Raw genomic sequence first — 18,907 nt, forward strand, 5'->3', positions numbered from 1 at the left:
TTTGAGTGTTATATAGACAATAACCTCCAATGGCGCAAAAATATGCATGATTGGATATTTGTCCACGGACAATATCTGTTCCAAGAAGCAAACAGTTTTCCAAGAGCATAGCTCAAAGAAAACTGTGAGCTTTGAGGAACAGATAATGTCCAAGGACAAAACTTAATATCCGAGTGTACTTTTTACAGTCCAATGGGGGCTATTGTATTTATCATCCTTCAATTATTTTTCACAACATGCGCAGTTTTGAAAATTGGGGAATATCACTCGGATGCGTTTAGACCAATGGTGCACAATCACAAATATTTGATGGATTACAAAAATTGGATATTCCCCAGTTTTAGTTGGGGCATATTCAGTCACGTGATGCATTTAGAGCAATTGCACACAAGCAAAAATATTTGTCATGATGGATTATAAGTAATGTTATGGTGGAAATTTTGATTAGAGCGGTTTTTATTTGAGTGTCGAAAGTAATTAGACAATTACTTTGGTTTTGGTTTTGTTTTACTACGGTTTGAGATTGGCTGAGTAGTCTAATTGGTAAGTAATTGGTTTGATTTTGGTTTTACGACACTCACTTGAAAACCGCTCTATTGTTCAATTATTACTATTCCACTTAAATTTCAAGGGATTGTTTAAATAATAAGAATAAGAGAAAATAGACATGAGTGTTTTGTACATTTCACCAATAGACAAGATCAAAAAAGGCCAATAAAAAAACTGGTTCAGCCAACAGTAGTTTCTCCTACGGCTGAGGAAGAAAGAAAAATGCCAGGTGGAATAGATAGTGACAATCCTGTAGCCACCGCAGCAGCCATTGCTGCTGCAGCCGCATCAGCAGCAACTGGACCTTTCCTTCAGGTAAAAGGTCACAGTTCATAAAATTCTCGTATAATTTTGCAATTAATAGTTGTAATAAGGACAGTGAACCAATAACCAAGTAGGGAATCAGGTGTTGTAATAGTCTAGATCTCCATTCTTCTCAAATTAGTTCGTTAATAAGGAAATCATAACCGTGACAATGTTTGAATTTCTGATCTTAGGAAGCATATATTTTTGACAAATTTCCCTGTTTCACCTTAGTTTTAGTTTTGATTGGGAAGATATAACAAACAATCAAGACAGTGCTTTACCACTTTACCAAACCCTAAAGGGTTTGTCAAAAATACTCTGCTGTCTATCAAGTTACGGTCTCATCTTTTTAATGGATTTCTCTTCTTTTCGTAACTATTATTGTACATGTAATTTGTTTGACTGTATGATCATCTCATTTTGGGTTTTACTTGTGGGTTAAAAATACAATGTTAAACTTTTTAGTGCACATTGTTGTGACCTGAATAAATTTGTACAATAATTGTTTCTAGTTTCAATTTCCAAATAATTTTGTATATTGAAAATCTCAAAGTCAAGTTGTAGTGCAGTGAGTTGATAAAACTAATATCTGATATTTTTTGCAGCTGCAGCATTCCTTGGAGGCTCAGATTGCTGCCCTTGTCAGTAATCTGCAAGCTCTTCAACAGAATCATGACAGGCAACAGAAGATGCAGGACCAGGAGAAGGAGAGTAAACTACAACAACAGATTGAAGAAAGGTTGAAGAGGTTGGAAGATCTACAAACCAAGATGCTGGAAGCACAAGTATGTAAATTCATGTTGAGCTTGCCATTAAGAAGAGCTAGAAGATTAAAATGAGTTTAGATGGATGGGGTAGGGGGTTGACTGTAAGGTGTCCGTTGAGGTCTTGCTCAGTATTTTACCTTTTGGTAGCAGCAATATATTGTCTGAACAAGCTGCAACATGTCAGTTGTCTGGGGGGAAGTTGTCAGTCCCAGTTTATCAGTTTGTATGAGCCAGACTGATATCAGTACTGTTTACACAAGACTGAGACTCAAAATGCTGGAGTGACTCAGTACATGAGACTTGCTGATGTGAAGGGGCACATGACAACTGAGTACTAGTTATTCCCAGAAAATAACTATTTAAGAGACTACATGAGAATTTTATGTCATCAATTTTGTGGACACATTTATGTCTGAGTATCGCTGTGATTACATACAAAACTTACCTCACTGAGTCATCCATTGGGGCTTAGCTCCTAGAATGAGCTGAGTTGATTTTTTGTGCTAGTGTGCTGTAAATGGGGCCAGCCCTATTTAGACCCTAAATGCCCTTGGCTGTGTTCTAATGGTGGCCATTCTTGGACTTTGTTTTGTTGAGTACAACAATACCACCTGCCTTTTGGTGGTGGGAATGGGTATTGAATGAAGTTTACAACAGCTGAAGTAAAACAAAATACACCCTTTATTTACTCTGGAGAATGTGTGCTGTTCTCTTCTAATAACAAGTTTTATTGTTTGTCCATTCAGTCGGCACCAGTCTCATTTCCCACTGGTTCCCACCAACCTTCGATAATGACACATCCAACCAACAGAGTGGATCCTGCTGGCATGCTGCCACACGGTGACATGAAAGGTGCTGCCCACCATCCTGTGCCTGCAGTGTCTTCTCACAAAAACGCACCAGGGACAGTGTTGCGGGATGATTTAACTCAAGCAAAGTATACTGTACCTGGACACTATCAACCCCACACCACTCATGAAAGTCCACATGATCACAAAGATCTATTCTCTCATCCAGGAAGCATACCGGTCTTTGGTAAGTTAAGCATTTCTACTCAAGTTTCTTGGTGTTTTTAGTCTTGAAATTGATTTATTTCCTTCTAATAATCACCCTGTTTCAGTGGTTGTATACTGCTGGTTCAAATACATCATGGCAGCTTTGTTTCGATTTTGTTTGTATTGTTTTTGATTTATTACAGAAAAACACAAAATGGTCAGAAACACTAGAACCCAAACTTCTCCTCAAGAATCTATTTCTTCAGAAGAGTCTCCGCTCCAGACTCCTCTCCCTCGCAAACGACCGCCCATTCCTATGTCCCGTTACGACTTGCCAAGGTCTCGTGCTAGGGGGCCTCGTTCTGATGCTGACCGGAGGGCGGAGAAGAAAGCCCAGGTACGATTTGAATCATATGTTGGTCCCAGATTGCCGTCTTACATGAAGGAAATGACACACAAAGGTAAGCTAGTTTCCTTAAACTGGACGCGATTAATAGCATGAAAAATGCGAAAAGCAAAATTCTAACCTAAAAGGGCAAGGTTCGGAAGTTTTCGGAAAAATGTTGTTGCCTCACATTTTAGCCACGTCACTTTGATAAAGTATTAATTAAAATAAATATTGTTTGATAGAACTGCTCTGTTTTATTTTAAAAATTAACGTTATAAAGGATTAAAAAAAGGAAAACCCAAAAGCAGTTTCGTTATGATACCAGATACACAAGACCCTGAGTTCACTTGTATTTCAGTTTCTAGTTCTAATCGATAAAGTCGATAAGTAACAATCTCCTAGGATAGTATGACCTACATTAACCTTGCACTTCAATGACACACAGAAACCTGAAGTTGTATATTTGTCAATAATATTATATGACTGATTTCGCAGTATTTACAAATGTGTCACGTAAAAGTACTATACACCGGCGGTGGCGGATCCAGACCTCTTTATGAGGTGGAGTCCCCTCAATTTTTTTCGGCCCACTGCGGCCCACCCCCTGCTCCTTGGGTCCCTCTCCTAAATCCTCCTCTAACTAGTAGAGGTTTCACATACTGATTAATGGTGATGTCCATAGCAACGCCTGGTTTCCATGGTTACAGTCAAAGAGGTGCTCGCAAAATGTAGTTAACGAACACGCTGGTTACTGGTAACCATGTAACCTTGACATCAGTGTTTTTTCACTCCGTGACGTTTCGTGCCATTTTGATTGAACCAAAAATTAACCTTTTACTTAGACGTGTCTTTGTTTTCTCCAGGCCGAGGACTTGTGAAAGAGCTTGCGTCCCAGGACTCTGCGTTCAGACATGATGAGAAGGAGACGGAGCATCGTACACCTCCTGACAGGTAAATATTTTTCTGTGACGCCTGACTTGCAGGTGGGTACATGCAGTGAACAAGACCTGGTCGAGCAAGTCATTGTTAAAGAGCTTGGCTAGACTTGTTCGCGTATATAACGTACTCCGTTATAACGTACTCCGTTATAACGTACTCCGTTATAACGTAGAAATAAGGCACATAACGATAATGTTCTTTGCTCTGTTTTGCTGTGTTTGTTCCAAATTTACGTGGATGTAATAAACAAATGCAGCCATTTCTTTACAAGAAAACTACGCAGACAGTCTTGGTTATCAGTATGAATGGTCCTTTTTGGTCAGTTCGTGTACTGTTAAACTTTGGGCAAAAGGTAAATGCTATGTAAGTTATAACATATCAAACATGAGAGACCGGTTAGGTCAAAAGTGTTTTGTTGTATAATCGGCCAGAGAGCCGATCTAGTTGTTTTTATCAGGGTTTCGTTGCACTCTACCAGGCCTGACAAGTGGATATATTAGCGTGTGATAGTCGACAGGTAGATAAATTAAAGTATAGTGCTTGAAATCGATATATTTTCGATTACAATCCATCACATACTTTCGCTCTCGATTGGTCCTAACGCGTCATGTGACTGGATATGCCCCAGTTGGGGAATTCTGTCTTCGAGTGATGCCCCCCAATTTTAGCTGTTGTTGAGAAGAATCTTTGAAGGATAATAAACACAACAGCATCCATTTGATTTTAATAATATGCTCGGATATTTGTCCTTGTCACAGTTTCTTGAGCTTCGTTCTCGGAAAACTGCTCACTGCAGATTATGTCTGCAGACAGATATCCGAGCATTTTTTCGCGCTAAATGGAAGCTAATGGAGGCTATCGTTTTTTTTTATAGAACAGTTCGGATTCTGCGTACGCCCTGATTTTCGAAAAGCTATGTTTAATCGGGGTATAAAGCAGAAAAAACATAGAAAAGGTCATCATTAAGCATATAAAGAAGTCATCTATAGTACTGTCTTAAAATGTTCTGTTTGTTTGAGGGCACTTTGAGAAATGTAGAAATTCATTTCTAGCGTGTTGTCAAACTGCTGTCGGTGTATGTGGGCCAGGGCTTGTCTATTTATAAATCAATACGTGATATGTAGATCGTTTGACGTGAAGATGGATAGTATTCAACTGAATATGGCAGACAGGGATTTATTTAACAATTATTCCACCAGCGCGCGTTGGATATGAGATGGTAGATAACCAATGAGTTGGCCATAATCATCTCATATCTGACAAACGCGAGTGGAATAATTGTTTTATTAGAAACGCTCCCAAAATATAGAAAACTAAACTAAACTAGGAATAAACACGCCCCAAAAAATCATGTGTACACTCAAGATATTTGTAGGGCGTGGTATAATGGCTCATAACCCATGATGGCTAAGCCAATGAAAACTCGAATTGCATGATCCAGTGATTCAGGTTTTGAAAATTAAGTCTATCGCATGATTCGTAGACATTTGATATCACTTTTAATAAAGGACGCATAAATTTATTTCCGTTTGTCGCTAGACTTGTAGATATTTTCAAACAATTTACCAAGATGGATTTTTGTGTAACACCTGACATCTGGATGGAATAGATTTTAAAAATTTACAACGACTTATTTCTGTAAAACACCTTTGGCAATTAGGTTCATTGAAAATAGAAATCATAAAGTGTTTTGGTTTTCTTCCTTGACGGAAACAATAAGATGTTAATGAGAGGACTGATTGTTTTTTGTTTTGACAAATCGGAATTCGTAAGCGGGAAACGAGTCTAAAGTGGCCAAAATCTCTCACGTATTCTTCCGAATCCCCATCCGCCCGTAACATAGTATTATTTTTGAAACCATCTATCACGTTTTATGTACGTCCGTCCACTCCTTTGTTTTAGTATTATTTCGCCTTGATAATATCTACTGAAATAGCGAAAATCTATTACGTCTGCATGTTCACGAGCCCCCTTGTTTTTATTATTTGTCTGAAATTACCATGTCCGTCATCTGGTTTTATTAACGAAGACATGTAATCAGGGTATGTCAAGTTCGCATGCGTGGGATTTGATCGCTTTGTGTCCAGTTCCCGTTTCATATTTTTGTCAAACTTCCTTATTGCTGAAAGCAGAAGAACACGACCCGGAAACATTTAGTCATGTTTAACTTTATCAAACCACGTACAAAGCAAACGTGATCACTTAACTCGTGCGGAAGTTTTGCCGTTGCCGTGACTAAGCGAGGTGAAACGGCCAAATGTATACGGTGTTAGTTTTCATGCCATCCTGTTTTTTTATTCGGGGCACATTTCTCCTCGCGTTCTTTTTCTACTTTACTATACAGCACTTTACGCTGAGCCTTTAGAACAATGAAATGGAATACAGCATATCTGTCTTCCGCTCGCCGTCTTTGCGTAATTGAGTTGTTTTGCCGTGAAGTCCACTCGGTGTTTGCATACCGTGTTTCCTCGAATAATAGCCGAGGGGGCGATTATTCTATTTTTCGCCTAAAAGAGTGGCGATTACTCTAGGGGCGGTAATCATTCAGCGATTATTCAGCGATTATTCAAGGAAACACGGTACTTGTATTCAGTATCGCACCGAATGCAGTTTTTCTTGTCGTTTTGTTAATCTTTGTACATAGCTCACAGTTGATACTACAGTTTGATCAAGGTAGCAGTTTACCCACAAATCTCGCCTACCTAGCGCTGATTCGTAAATTCCACGCATGGGCAATGTGCAATATCCGTCCAGACTCCCCCGGCTGGCGGTACTTGAGTGCGGCGCTCATGATAGATAGGAAGCGGTTACACACTTGTGCCAAGTAAAATAAAACCGCACTGAAAAGATAAACGCCGTTAGAGTCATGATGGGCATGGCATTTTTTTCGGTGACGAATGATGCATGGAATCTTGTTTTTCGAGGCAAGGCCAATTAAAGGTCAAAGCTGCGGTAAGAGCATTGCGTTGAAATCGATACAATCAGATATCTTTGTGTGTGTCATGTGTGTGTGTACGTGTTTGTGCGAGGCAGTTTGGAGGGGGGCAAAATACTTTATCATCGTATATAGTAACACGTTTTCGCCTTAAACGTGTTTGTCGCCGTTTGATGGTCTGGGATAAATTTTTTATACAAACGATTTTCCAACTCCGTTTGAGCTATGTGCGTGGCAATAAATCTACTGATACTTGATAACCGAGTTTTTTAGACGAGTAGAAAAGGGCCAGAAGACACGCCCCTTCCCTTATTATCTAGTACGCTCCGCCTTTAGGACAGATTGATAGTTGATATCGATTGTCGAACAGCACGTCCCCCCCGTCTTCATTCTCAAGAACGAAATAAATGACTGTGTATTAGCTATTGCCGCAGATAAAACCTGAGATCGACTGTTTAAAATGAAGAGACATGAGCGTTAGCTCTCAAAATGTCTCTAAAATTTGATTCCAAGACCGCCAGAAGCAAGCTTCAGAGCACGAGCCGCGAGGGGCCTGGTGTTTAACAGGATTATTTCCAGGCCATTGACGTTGAGTGATGTTCTCATGGTTACAACCTCGAGTTTTTGCTAAGTTTCATAAGAAGACACGTGATTATCGCAACAAAAGAGCTTGTATTATTTCCATAATAAACCTGGCGGCTTCCTTTCGGAGAGGGAATATTTACAGGTGGTTTGTGGTTTACCATCAAGGACGTATTGTTTTTAAAAACAAGTGATGTATTTCTTGAGATCCGTTTGTATGCTTTGCGCCACTTTGCGCGACAATTTTTTTTGTATCGGAAGTACAATGTCCGCTCATGTGGGAAACATAGCACATCATTGCATGCAACTTAAGTAATATTACGTTTCATGATAAAATACACGTCTCACGCCAACAGGGCGCGTTTGTGCGTAGCCTGCCACGGTTGTATAAAGACAGCCTGGGGGAACTTTTCGCTATATTTTGTGGGAAATTAGTTTTAAAACTGCTGTGTGTCAAAAAAGTAAATTATACTTTGTACTCTTTCCTAATTCCTTGTTGTTTACAGACTTTTGTCTGAAAACAGACAACCGGAATCTGCAAGGATTTCACGCATGCAAATAAAGGACAAACAACGTGGCTTGATTCAGCATTTTTTGATTTGCGCATGCCCACATTGTGTATTTGCTTGTTTAGTTGGGGCTGGGTTCAAACAAAGATCAGCGATAATACTGCTGATGACATGTTGTGCAATACTGTGAAGGATACAGTATTTTAATTTACTGTGACCGGCAAAGCTTTCGTAATTATCTTGAGTTTATACAAGTGAAAAAATCGTGACAGACAATTGCGTTGGCGTTGTCAGCCTTGTTGACAAGAAACTCATTTGCGCCGTTGTTTCAGAGCTGAAACGCTTCCTTTTGAGAATTTGATCCGAATTTGCATATTCAAATTTCCTAAAATAAAGCGTAAACACGCCACAGATGATTCAAATTCTTGCCCTGTATTAGTGGATATTGGGCAATGTCTGCACTGGGATCAAATGACGCCATTTGACAATAGCATATTCATTACAAATGGGATTTGTTTCAAATGCAATTTACTGTATCCGGTACTGAGGCACTGAACCATGGACGTCCGCATATTAATTTTGTGTTATTTTCCGGAAAGAAAGCTTATGTAAACTTACGCAAGGGCGGTGCGGTTTTGTTTTGTGTTCGTTCGTTTGCCTGGGGTTGGTAACCGTGGAAATGTTGACGTCACCAAACGACATTCTATACATTATTTACGTGCGTAAGTCCTTTTGTTTCGCGGAACACGTTGCAATAATACTTTCCTTGTTCCTTTTCTGCGTTGCTTGTCATTACGCTAGGTGTTCAGTGTTTAGAATAGTTAGTAAATTTAGGATTTTGCCCTTTTTCGGCTGAGTTAGCTTCCCTGCCAAGCCTATCCTGTGTGTAGGGTGATATTTTCCTCGTGAAATCGCGAAGGAAGTGGTGTGTTGATCATGTGATCATCATGCTAAGTGAGTAGACACGAAAATGAATATTCAATTTGTTGGCTACGTTTCTTAATAGAGATTGCATCATCGTTTTTGGTAGAAATATTCCAAGTCCTTCGATGGAATGACGTTTCAGAACGCTAAAATAAAGTATGGTCAGTTCTTTCCTCCACAAAGATTAGTTCTGGTGTGCTGCGTTGCGTAATTTATCAAACTTTATCCGCCCCGCCCTGTCAATTTATGTACTTCGTGATTCATCGACTGTTGTGACGTCACAGGAAGTGTGTGTGAGTTCACTCATTGTTTTGACGTATTGCCTTGGAGCGCGGTTCGGTCACTGATATGATAATTTCTCAACGAGCCTAAATTTAGACTTTTAGAGAGCTCATGGGGTGATCGAATTTCGCGTCACATATTTATTTGATGGCAATTGTTTGAACTCGTTCTTCGTTCCGTGGATTAGCGTTCTGGGCCTTTCTATTGGGAATTTTCCGATACGGTTCCCCGATTTCCTAGTAATCAAGGACGAGAGATTTTTATGAGCACACGTGCCTTGAATAACGTAATACGGCCACATCGATCGACCAAAGCCAACAGCGGTGACAGTATCAACATTTTACAGTGGTGTTGGTGATGAAGAAGGAACTGGAGATAATCAGACCAGAGAATTCATATTCCATGCTTGGGGAACAATAGCTTCAGATACTACTGAATAGCAATTTAACAAAACGCCTGCGAAATTTCAATTCCTCTGAACTCGAGCTGTTCGTCGAAAATGTCGACTCCTCGCTTCCATCGTCAGCACTGCTTCTTATGCGATCTTCCTCACTCTCCTTGGGCAATTTTGCAGGATTTTTCGGAACCTGTTTGCCGTGGTTGTTGTAACTACGAAGGCCCTGACCGAATTGAAGATGTTATACATTATTCTAGGATTTTAAGGCGAACATGGGAAAATAACGAGGCCAACAGGAGTCGAGGAGTAAAAACAGAGCGACTTAATTCGGCGGGATCGTCTGTATCTTCAACTCCTAGTCCGCCACCCGCTAACGGTACTAACTACCCGCCGCAATTTTCAGAGCAAAGAAAAGCCGCTGGTAAACTTCAGAATCCTCACAGAATTGGGGAGGAAGGAATGGAAAATTCACACGGGCACGGGAACGGCGAGGCTGTAAATGGACCGGGCTCGAAAGTAACTCGACCTCCAGGAAATATTGGTTCTCGCGAAATGGAAAGACGAGGCTCTGGTTTCAACATCGAAGACGCGAGGCATGCAAACGGAAATGCGTTACAAAGACTCCATCCACCCTTGACCCCGAATGGACCTCAACAAAATTTTGTAGTTGATGGCCCCCGGCCAGAACTTATACGGGAAACTCTGACCACCTTGAACAGGTCTTGTCCGTTTGATATCAGGTTCAAGAAAGATTATGCTTTCGTTGGCCGTGTGTTTGCTTTCGATGTCAGCTGTAAGCCTGGGATTGACTACGAACTTAAGATTTTCATCGAGTACCCCCGAGGATCTGGTTGTGTTTTTCAAAGTGCATCTGGAGTGGCGAAACAGATGTACACGGAGTCTTTGAAGGAAATGGCAAAGCCTCTTTCCTCTGGGTTCAAATACTTGGAATACGAAAAAGATCGTTCGAAAGGAGAGTGGCGATTGCTGGGAGATTTTCTTCCTGAACCCGTGCGTTTGTTCAAGGAATCTGTTAATCCTGAATTTCTGGCCAAACCTCAACTAGATGCTGAATTTCCAGTCTTACCCAATGTGAATCTCAGCTTTAATCGGTCAGGCCCTGCTTATGGTCGAAAGCGTAAAGGTGCAATTGATTTGGAAGAATTTGAAGTTGCTGCTGGGAAGCGTGCAGGGGCCATGCATGGGCGCATGACACGCGATGACACCTTGCATAGTGTGTGGATGCCAAACCAATCAGCTGATGCTGTCAAATTAGCAGTTCATGTCCCAGGAGCACCACTGCCTCCAGGAACACCTGTCAGTTCCATACCATCTGCGTCAGTTCCACCAATGGTCTCCCTTGCAGTATCCAAGGGTGCCTCTAGCTTGTCAGTCTCTGAACACGCCCGTGCTCAAGTTAAATCACCCATGGGCACCATGATGAACCGGTTTGAATTACCTCCCAGTTCAGTGCTTCGTGAAGACTCCAGAAATGGCCCAAATGCTCTTGTGGCTGGTTCACCTGGCGCCGAGCGACTATCACCACGACCACATCAATCACCACGACCCTTACCAAACTCTGGTGGAGCGAAAGGTGTGGATGCTCCAGGTGAAGGAGAAGTCAAAGGACGGGGCACCACTGTGAATATTTTAACATGCAGCCTTTGTCGTGACAAGCTGGAAGACACTCACTTTGTACAGTGCCCGTCAGTAGGTCACCACAAGTTCTGTTTCCCCTGTTCACGGGAGAGTATTAAAAAGCAGGGAGCAGGTTCAGAAGTCTTCTGTCCCAGTGGTGAGAGGTGCCCCTTACAAGGAAGCGATCTACCCTGGGCATTTATGCAAGGAGAAATTGCAACTATTCTTGGAACTGAGTATGCTGTAAAAAAGGAGAAAGAAACATAATTGAATGTTTTCATCAGACTGTAATAAAATATATATATCACAGGAAGCAAATTTAGTTTTGGTAAAAACAATGTCGTGGTGTGTACATGTTTTGGTACTTTCATTGCACATATTGTTCCAAATAGAAATTCCATCTGCATTCGTGACAATCTCCGTGTAGGAACATTGGGAACATTTTTTTGTGTTTGTTATTTTGTGCATCTTATGCTGTAGTAAATCGGTGTCAAGATTTAGAGCAAGGTGCTAGTGCAGCTGAAGGTGGCATGATTTTCAAAAATAAAGAGAAGTTGTTTTTGACAACTAAGCTTCTATGAAATCACTCTACTATTGTATGTCTAAAAGAATGTTTTTGCCAAGTTCTTGAGAAGTTTTTTATGAGGCAACACATTTACTGTTGTCAGGGTGACATGAATTGATGCTACTTTAGTTTGGAATTGTGTGACTTGTGCAGTTCCATGTGCACTTCATCTTTCATTGTTACATGCCAATTGTCAAGGCAATGGTGGCAAAATCTAGGGTTTTATAGTGTGTTTATTAGTAGCAAATTAAAAGTAAACAGTGCTGTAAATTACTGCAAAGCTAAACATTTTATTTTTACAAGATCAACTTTCAGTTGATTCTCTTGTACACTGTGTAGCTCCTCTGCAGTGAGTTATTGTGTAAATGTGGAAAATAGCTTTTGTTTATAAATATATGAAAGCTAAGAACTAGCTGAGGAACTTTCTTTTGAAAACTGAGGAACTTCATATTCTTTCCAGGAAATGAATACTAATTGTGAAAAAATTTCATGTCAATCTTGAAAATTAATGACTGAAAACTGTATATAACTAACATGTTAGTCTTGTCATTTACCATAGTTCAGTCATCTTTCTTAGTAAAGGGATGCTCAACATACTTTTCTTTTAAATGGATTGAATTCTTACAAATACAGTTGTATGATTAAGTGTTTTTTAATCCTTGTGTTAAGGTAGTGATATGACATCAGATGTCATTAGGGATGCTGCCAAGTGCTGGCTACTGTATTTCACTGGCTGAAAGAAAAGCTAAATCTGTCCGAAATTTCACACAAAAACAAAGACTTGGTCAACTGTGGAACTGCGAAGGCCTGAATAGCCTGTTTGTTAATGAGCCGGCTGAGTGTTTCCTTTGCTACATCCCTGTGTCATTTTGGTGTGAAAATGATTTTGAATGTCAGATTGTGTTAACTGTTTGTCGTGAATTAAAGGTGTGTCTGTCAGATGATGTTAGAGTTGGGTCGTTACTGAAATAATCTAAACTTAGTGTTAGACTGTCTTAATGGGCCAATTTTGATATTATATTAAACTTCTAGCTTGACTCCAAGGCTTGCAGAAATAAAACAAAAGAAAATAGTTATTCATCCCTTGGCCTCAATGAGATTTGTTTTGTTTATTTCCTCAAGCCTTGGAGCCAAGTTAGAATTTTAATACAGTATATTAAAAATGGCCTATTGTTCAATGTCAGTGTTGTTGTCCAACCAGTGATGCAGCAACAGCCATTTTACTATTAGTGGCACTTCAGGCATGCACTGTGGAAGTCAAGTGTCTTGTTCAGGCACCCAACAACCCTGGCCAGGGTGATCTGAGTTCAGGGAGCTAACCATAGGGCCCTTGAAATTTGTGAGCAATATAGAGCTTTTGTCCAGCAGACCTGATATTACATAAATAGTGAATTTGGAAAGCTGAATTTCCACTTCAAAATAGATTCAGACTTGGCATTTCACTTGTTTGAGACAACAATGGTGTTACATGTGAAATCCCAGGAGCAATGTTCCCAAATATTGTGTGGGTCCAAAAAATATTAATAGCCATTCCCATGGATGGTTCTTGGCTTGAATGTCCTCCCCTATTCCTATGGAAATTCCAGCTGAAACCAGCATTCACCTGAGAATTCCCATTAGTCTTCTTTCTGGTGGGTGCACAAAGAAGCATGTAAAACTGCACATTGCAAAGAAGTATTGACTTCATAATCACTTTGCACTGGTACTATGGAGCATGCCGCTTCGATTACAGTTGACCCTCTCCACAAATGCCACCTAGTGGGCAAATTACCAAAGTGGCTGTTATGGGGAGGTAATGTGACACCTGTTTTTTTTTTTTTTTCAAAAGAATGCTTATTTTAGCATGTATAAATCAAAATTTATCAATAAAACAAACACTTAACAGAAACGGAGACCAGTGACACACAGCATGGATCGAGTTGGGTGACCCTTAACAATAAAAGATGGGGTTTTGTATACACCATCTGTTTTGATCTTTTTCAAATGATCATGGAATGATCCCAACCAATGCAGAAATCTGCAATCAATCAGGCTGCAAATTGGACACATTTCCTACTTTGTTGATTCCCTGACTATGACTGATCTGATTTACAACTTGTCAAACACTTACATTGACATATGGAACAGACTGGCTAAATTGCTTTGCTTGTTGTCATATAATTGGCAGGCATTTAGTAATTGTTTAGGTAAGAGTTAACTAAAAATCAATAGTCAATTAAAATGCATTTTAAATGCTCTCAAACAGCTGAGAAACAACACCATATTGACAGCATGTGGTGATAAATGTAGACCTGACGGCTCTTTGTTATCATTTTCTTTGATATCTATTTCAGCGATAATGTTCCTTAGTTATCCTTTGACAGTGCCGCTACCATTTTGACCAAGTGATCCGTGTCTAGACCACCAAGCTCTTATAACAAGGATTATAATTTGATAAATGGTTATAAGGAAGGATTGTGGGAGGCATTGTGGCGTTGTAGTTAGTGTACTGGATTCTGCATGGAGTGGTATGGGGTCATGTTCTAGCCGGGGTAATGATATTGTGCTGTGTTCTTGAACAAGACACTTTACCCTCACAGTGCCTCTCTCTACACTGGTGTGTAAATGCTTACTAAGGAATTTAATACCTGGGAATAACCCTGTGATGGACTAGCATTACATCCAGGAGGGTTCCTATTTGCCTCATGCTTCTGAAATTGGAGATAAAAGCAGTTCTGAGGCTTAAATGCAGAGTTGTTTAACCTGAAAACTCCCAGTATGAAATGGAAAAGGGCTTTAAATACTGAGACAGTTACTGAAGAGTTACTATTAAGACTCGAGAAGATTGTCTAAATATTCATCAATAATGCCTGGGCTGTCATCATCTGCCTCATTACAATAGCGATTGACTTTCACAATGCCCACAAATTTGTGTGATCTTATTTGACTCTCCCACGATTGAAGTTGCAAGCTATGATGTACAATGATTGAAAAGAATAATTTAGTGTTTTCTTTTTTCCAGTTTTAGCAATCCAGTTCTTCCATTGAGGTCAGAAACTGTAGCGCTATCAAATGATGTTGGAAAAATCAAAACTGAGTTAAGGGATATTCTTACTGTAAGTACCAAATAGTTGCTGTTCTTAGTAAGGTAATACCATAATTTTTATAGCAAGATGTCAGCAAATTAAAGAAAGGTTTGCTAATTATTTTAACAGGCCTGCCAATTGCAGGGAACTTCCTGGATTGATCAACCATCCCCTGTTGATTGTGGTATTCTCATGTCATATTGGCTCAATTTGATGACTTCTCTTTTTTGGATGTGTTGCAATATTGATGTTTGTAGTTTTCCATCTCATTTTGAAAAATCTCCTGATTGCCATTTCCCTAAATGGGGATAATTCTAGGGAAAAAAAAACAAGCTAGCTTAAGAGGTGAAGGAAACATAACTGAAGGATATTGGTTCAACTTTTAGTGTTAGTTCAGTGTCTAAAGTGTTTAGTAGTTTTTGTAATGAACCACCTCTAGAAACTACAATGAAAGGACTCTGACCGAACTGACTCAACATCCCAATAAATGTACTGCTCTTGAAAATGTGTGCTTATGGGCTGTTTTATTTAACATTTTAATAATAGACTTTAAGGTTTATCTGTTGCAAACTAAGTGTACAATGTTGTCAAAAATTTGTATCACTGATTGACATAGGAGACAGAGAGGCTTAAACAAGAGTTAGTTCAACATCAACTAGCAAAGGTAAGTAATTGTAACAATTGAGTGTTGACTATTGACTGATACTGTATGTCAACTGATGAGATGAGTTTACATATTTGTGGTTGTGTTGGGTTGGTATTGACTAAGCATCTGTTGGCCATTGTTTTGTAACCTATATAATTATACTTCTAAGATTTCAAGGACACTATAAACTGGGACTGAAGCACGTCTAGGCACCATACATGGAGGATTCTTAAAAATAACATCTTGTCTAAATAATGCTCCACTTATTGAAACCAAAATATGCTGTTAAGGGATCATTTTTTCCCTCTTGTTTTTTTTTTTTCGTATTTTTATAGGATGATGTTCCTTCTCATTTGTTACCAACTAGACACACTGGCCCATCACCTCTAGATGAATATTTGGTATGTGTGTTAAGTAACTCATTACAATCAACAATTATTTCATTACTTATAATTTACACCATCGAAAAGCTGGGATTTAAGAAAAAACTTTGTTTAAAGATACAGTAGTGCCAATAGGTGTTACATTAAACAAAATTATTATTATTGTGTTTAGATACTTACCTTTGTTCTGCAGTACCTTTTATTTTAGTTATCTGGGTCTGCTCTTAACAAAAAATGGGCATCTTTACCTCAAAGAAGGCTGATTACACCAGGATGATGAATTTGTGAACTTGACACTTGTGAACTTGTCTATGGCTTGGGATAAACTTACTCTCTCAGGCCCTGCAGATAAATTCCACTAATCACTGAATCCTTTCTGTATCTTAGGAAACTACACGTGTATCACAACCAAGAAATCCAATGACACCAAGACCATCAGGTTTTTGGTTCTTTACTCTTTATGTACCTCCTAAGATGTGGCCTGCACATAATTTTCGTCACTAAATATTGCCATTTTTTTGAAGATTGTTTAGTATCGGAAAAAAGTTCATCCATCTTCCTGAATTATACTAGAGGGGCAGATGGAGTTAATCATTTTAATATTTCTTGTCCACCTGTTGCCAATATTATATTTAACTTTCTCATACTTTTTTCTCAGGTTTTTTGTCAACAAACTCAACACGTCACTTTGCTGATGCAGAGCGCATCCTTGAAGATGTTCAGCATCGGAGGCAAAATTTGGATAACAACTTGGATGCTGTGATAAGGCAAAGAGAAGAACAAGACTTATACAATCTGGTGGATAACATTCCAGTAACTAACAGGTAATAAGGAATTTGTCAAATGCTTGGCCTTGTTAAGTGCTCTGAGATGCATAACTGGCCCAAGAGAAACAACGTAAGGACAACTAGCTGAAACACAATTAAATTTCTAATGTACCATTTTTGTTTGGTAAATATTCATAAAGTTTGTCAATGTCAATGGCATAAATGGAATCAAGTGTAATCAAATTGAATAATTTAAATTATTTTAACACACGATAAAATTGGGACAATGCTATAAAGCTTAAGAGCTACACTGTATATACCTCAACAGTTAAAATGTGTAGTTTCAGAAAATATCATATTTCCCCCACAGAAGGGATTTTTTTCTAAAGGCCCCCCCACCCAACTCCTCTAGAAATTCAATTTGAGCTTCATACATTTCTTTAAATTGTTTGGTCTTATAGATCTAGAACCCCACCCCCATGAAATTTGAATCCCTTCTATGGGAGGAGTATGGATATTTTCTGGGACTGTACAATTAAAGAAATTTTTATTCAATTACGTTGTGCAGAAAACAACATACTCAATAAAATTATGTATATGATTATGCTAACCAGAGATGTTAACATATTTTGTGGCATCCTTACAGTGAGTTTGATGAAATGTTGAGAATAAAGAGGGAAGTGGACAAGAAAATAGGAGAGATCACTTCTACAGTGCAGGTGCGTTCATCTTTGTCGTGAGTATATACCTCTTACTAACAGAGTTTGAGGTCCGTACTGTAAGCTATGGACTGAGTTTTTTCCCCTTCGATTTATGGCCCAAGCGCGAGGATCCGTAACTTACAGTAGGGACCGAGAAGACGAGGTTGGTAAGATATTTATTATATCTCTACTGTGTCCCTGACGGGTTCAGAAACGTTTTGCATTCACACGGACTCGGAAATGCTTCAAATTTCTGATGCACCTCGAAAGCAAAATGAGTCAGTTTGAAACTGTTTTTAAGTCATTAGCACGCTTTATTACATAATTTAGAGTATAAGAAAGTTTTAAACTTTCACTTGCTGTAGACGTTAAGAACACTGAGCGATAAATCACGAAACACTTTGGCAACAAAACCAACTTTAAACTTAAAATTGACCAATCACAGCACACGTACAAACTGAGAGATATAATAAACATATATTACTCTCTTAAAATAAAATTATAGTTTTCTGTGTGGTTAGGTACAGTCATTTGCATTTTTTTTGTGATTTGTTTTCAGTCTGGAGCAAACAAACCAACAACTTATGTTACTTAAGACTTAAGACTTGCATCAAATATGATGTGATGTATTTTGCTGTCTCTCAATATCTGCAAATAAATACATCCATAACAGCATTGTGGTCCCTAGAAATAAAAACTGGCTGGTTTTTTTTTTTTCAATTGACTAGACTTATTGAACTACACAATTCCCAACAAAGAGTTAGGAACTTCTCGCATCTTAAGAGTGAAAAAAAAACCCATAGGTCTTTATCAGTTAAAACCTTTTTATGGGCACGAATTTAAACCATTGTTTAAACTTTGTAATTGACTGTATCTAAATCATGTGCAGGAATTAGATTTAGCTGGGGCAGCAGAAACCCTTGGGCTGTTTGAGCTCATCAGGCAGAGTCTAAGACATTAAAAAATTATTGTCTTGAAAATTTCAAAGTGGTTTTTTTTTTTAAGTTTTAAAATTTTTATAATGTCTTTAAAGTTTTAATGTCCTAGACATTGATGTGTGAATGAAGGTCAGCACAGAAAACAAATCAAATCCAAAATTGTTCTTGACTATTGGGTATGGTGCAGTATGTCCTTCTTTAATAATTTACATTTTGTGGTTGCAAAAATTGGCTAAATTACATCAGTGCCAGTTGTATGTAGAGGGAATGATTGTTATATTTTCTTATCAGAGGGAAATTGACCAGGAAGCCAAAGGTATTTCCCAACAAAATGAAGATACTAATGCTTTGAAGAAGCAAAAGTCTCAGCCAGTCAAGGCTACACCATATGCAGCTAGAAGAATTGAACCAAAAGGTACAACAAGACCTGGCTCTGTTACGGGAAAGAAGGCTGTTAGCAAAACCACTGGCAAGGAAAATGTGCCAGAGAAGATGGCTGCTAAGAAAGGCAAGGTAAGCAAAAGATAAATTTACTTACTACCCATCATGCCAAGGGGCAAGAATTTTAGAAGAGACTGTATGGAAGATTTTTGGGTTAAGGTTAAGAACAGCTCCCTTAACATACAGTGTC

At 38.9% G+C, this 18,907-nt stretch overlaps 2 protein-coding genes across 3 annotated transcripts in view; both read left to right on the forward strand.

Annotated features, from left to right (window-relative positions):
- The window catches only part of LOC110069604 (uncharacterized), a 37,309-nt gene that overhangs the window by 6,686 nt on the left and 11,716 nt on the right, over nt 1-18,907 (forward strand). For both annotated transcript variants that reach the window (XM_089292585.1, XM_089292586.1), the window contains exons 5-16: nt 696-864; nt 1,461-1,640; nt 2,369-2,657; nt 2,821-3,078; nt 3,869-3,956; nt 14,778-14,871; nt 15,458-15,505; nt 15,823-15,888; nt 16,258-16,309; nt 16,529-16,694; nt 17,284-17,356; nt 18,568-18,789. In XM_089292585.1, the coding sequence (XP_089148711.1) occupies nt 696-864; nt 1,461-1,640; nt 2,369-2,657; nt 2,821-3,078; nt 3,869-3,956; nt 14,778-14,871; nt 15,458-15,505; nt 15,823-15,888; nt 16,258-16,309; nt 16,529-16,694; nt 17,284-17,356; nt 18,568-18,789 (1,705 nt within the window). The remainder of the gene's footprint in view (nt 1-695; nt 865-1,460; nt 1,641-2,368; nt 2,658-2,820; nt 3,079-3,868; nt 3,957-14,777; nt 14,872-15,457; nt 15,506-15,822; nt 15,889-16,257; nt 16,310-16,528; nt 16,695-17,283; nt 17,357-18,567; nt 18,790-18,907) is intronic.
- Nucleotides 9,268-12,720, forward strand: LOC110069586 (interferon regulatory factor 2-binding protein-like B). The gene has a single exon (XM_020777109.2). It carries the CDS (start codon nt 9,676-9,678, stop codon nt 11,476-11,478), a length of 1,803 nt encoding a protein of 600 aa, XP_020632768.1. The 5' UTR covers nt 9,268-9,675; the 3' UTR covers nt 11,479-12,720.

This window comes from Orbicella faveolata, unplaced genomic scaffold, assembly GCF_042242905.1.
Source record: "Orbicella faveolata isolate gen_17 unplaced genomic scaffold, um_ofav_v1 contig_24, whole genome shotgun sequence".
In the NCBI taxonomy this organism is placed as follows: Eukaryota; Metazoa; Cnidaria; class Anthozoa; order Scleractinia; family Merulinidae; genus Orbicella; species Orbicella faveolata.

Coding starts and splice junctions, on each gene's coding strand:
- LOC110069586 (XM_020777109.2), top strand. CDS start 9,676: ATGTCGACTCCTCGCTTCCATCGTCAGCACTGCTTCTTATGCGATCTT.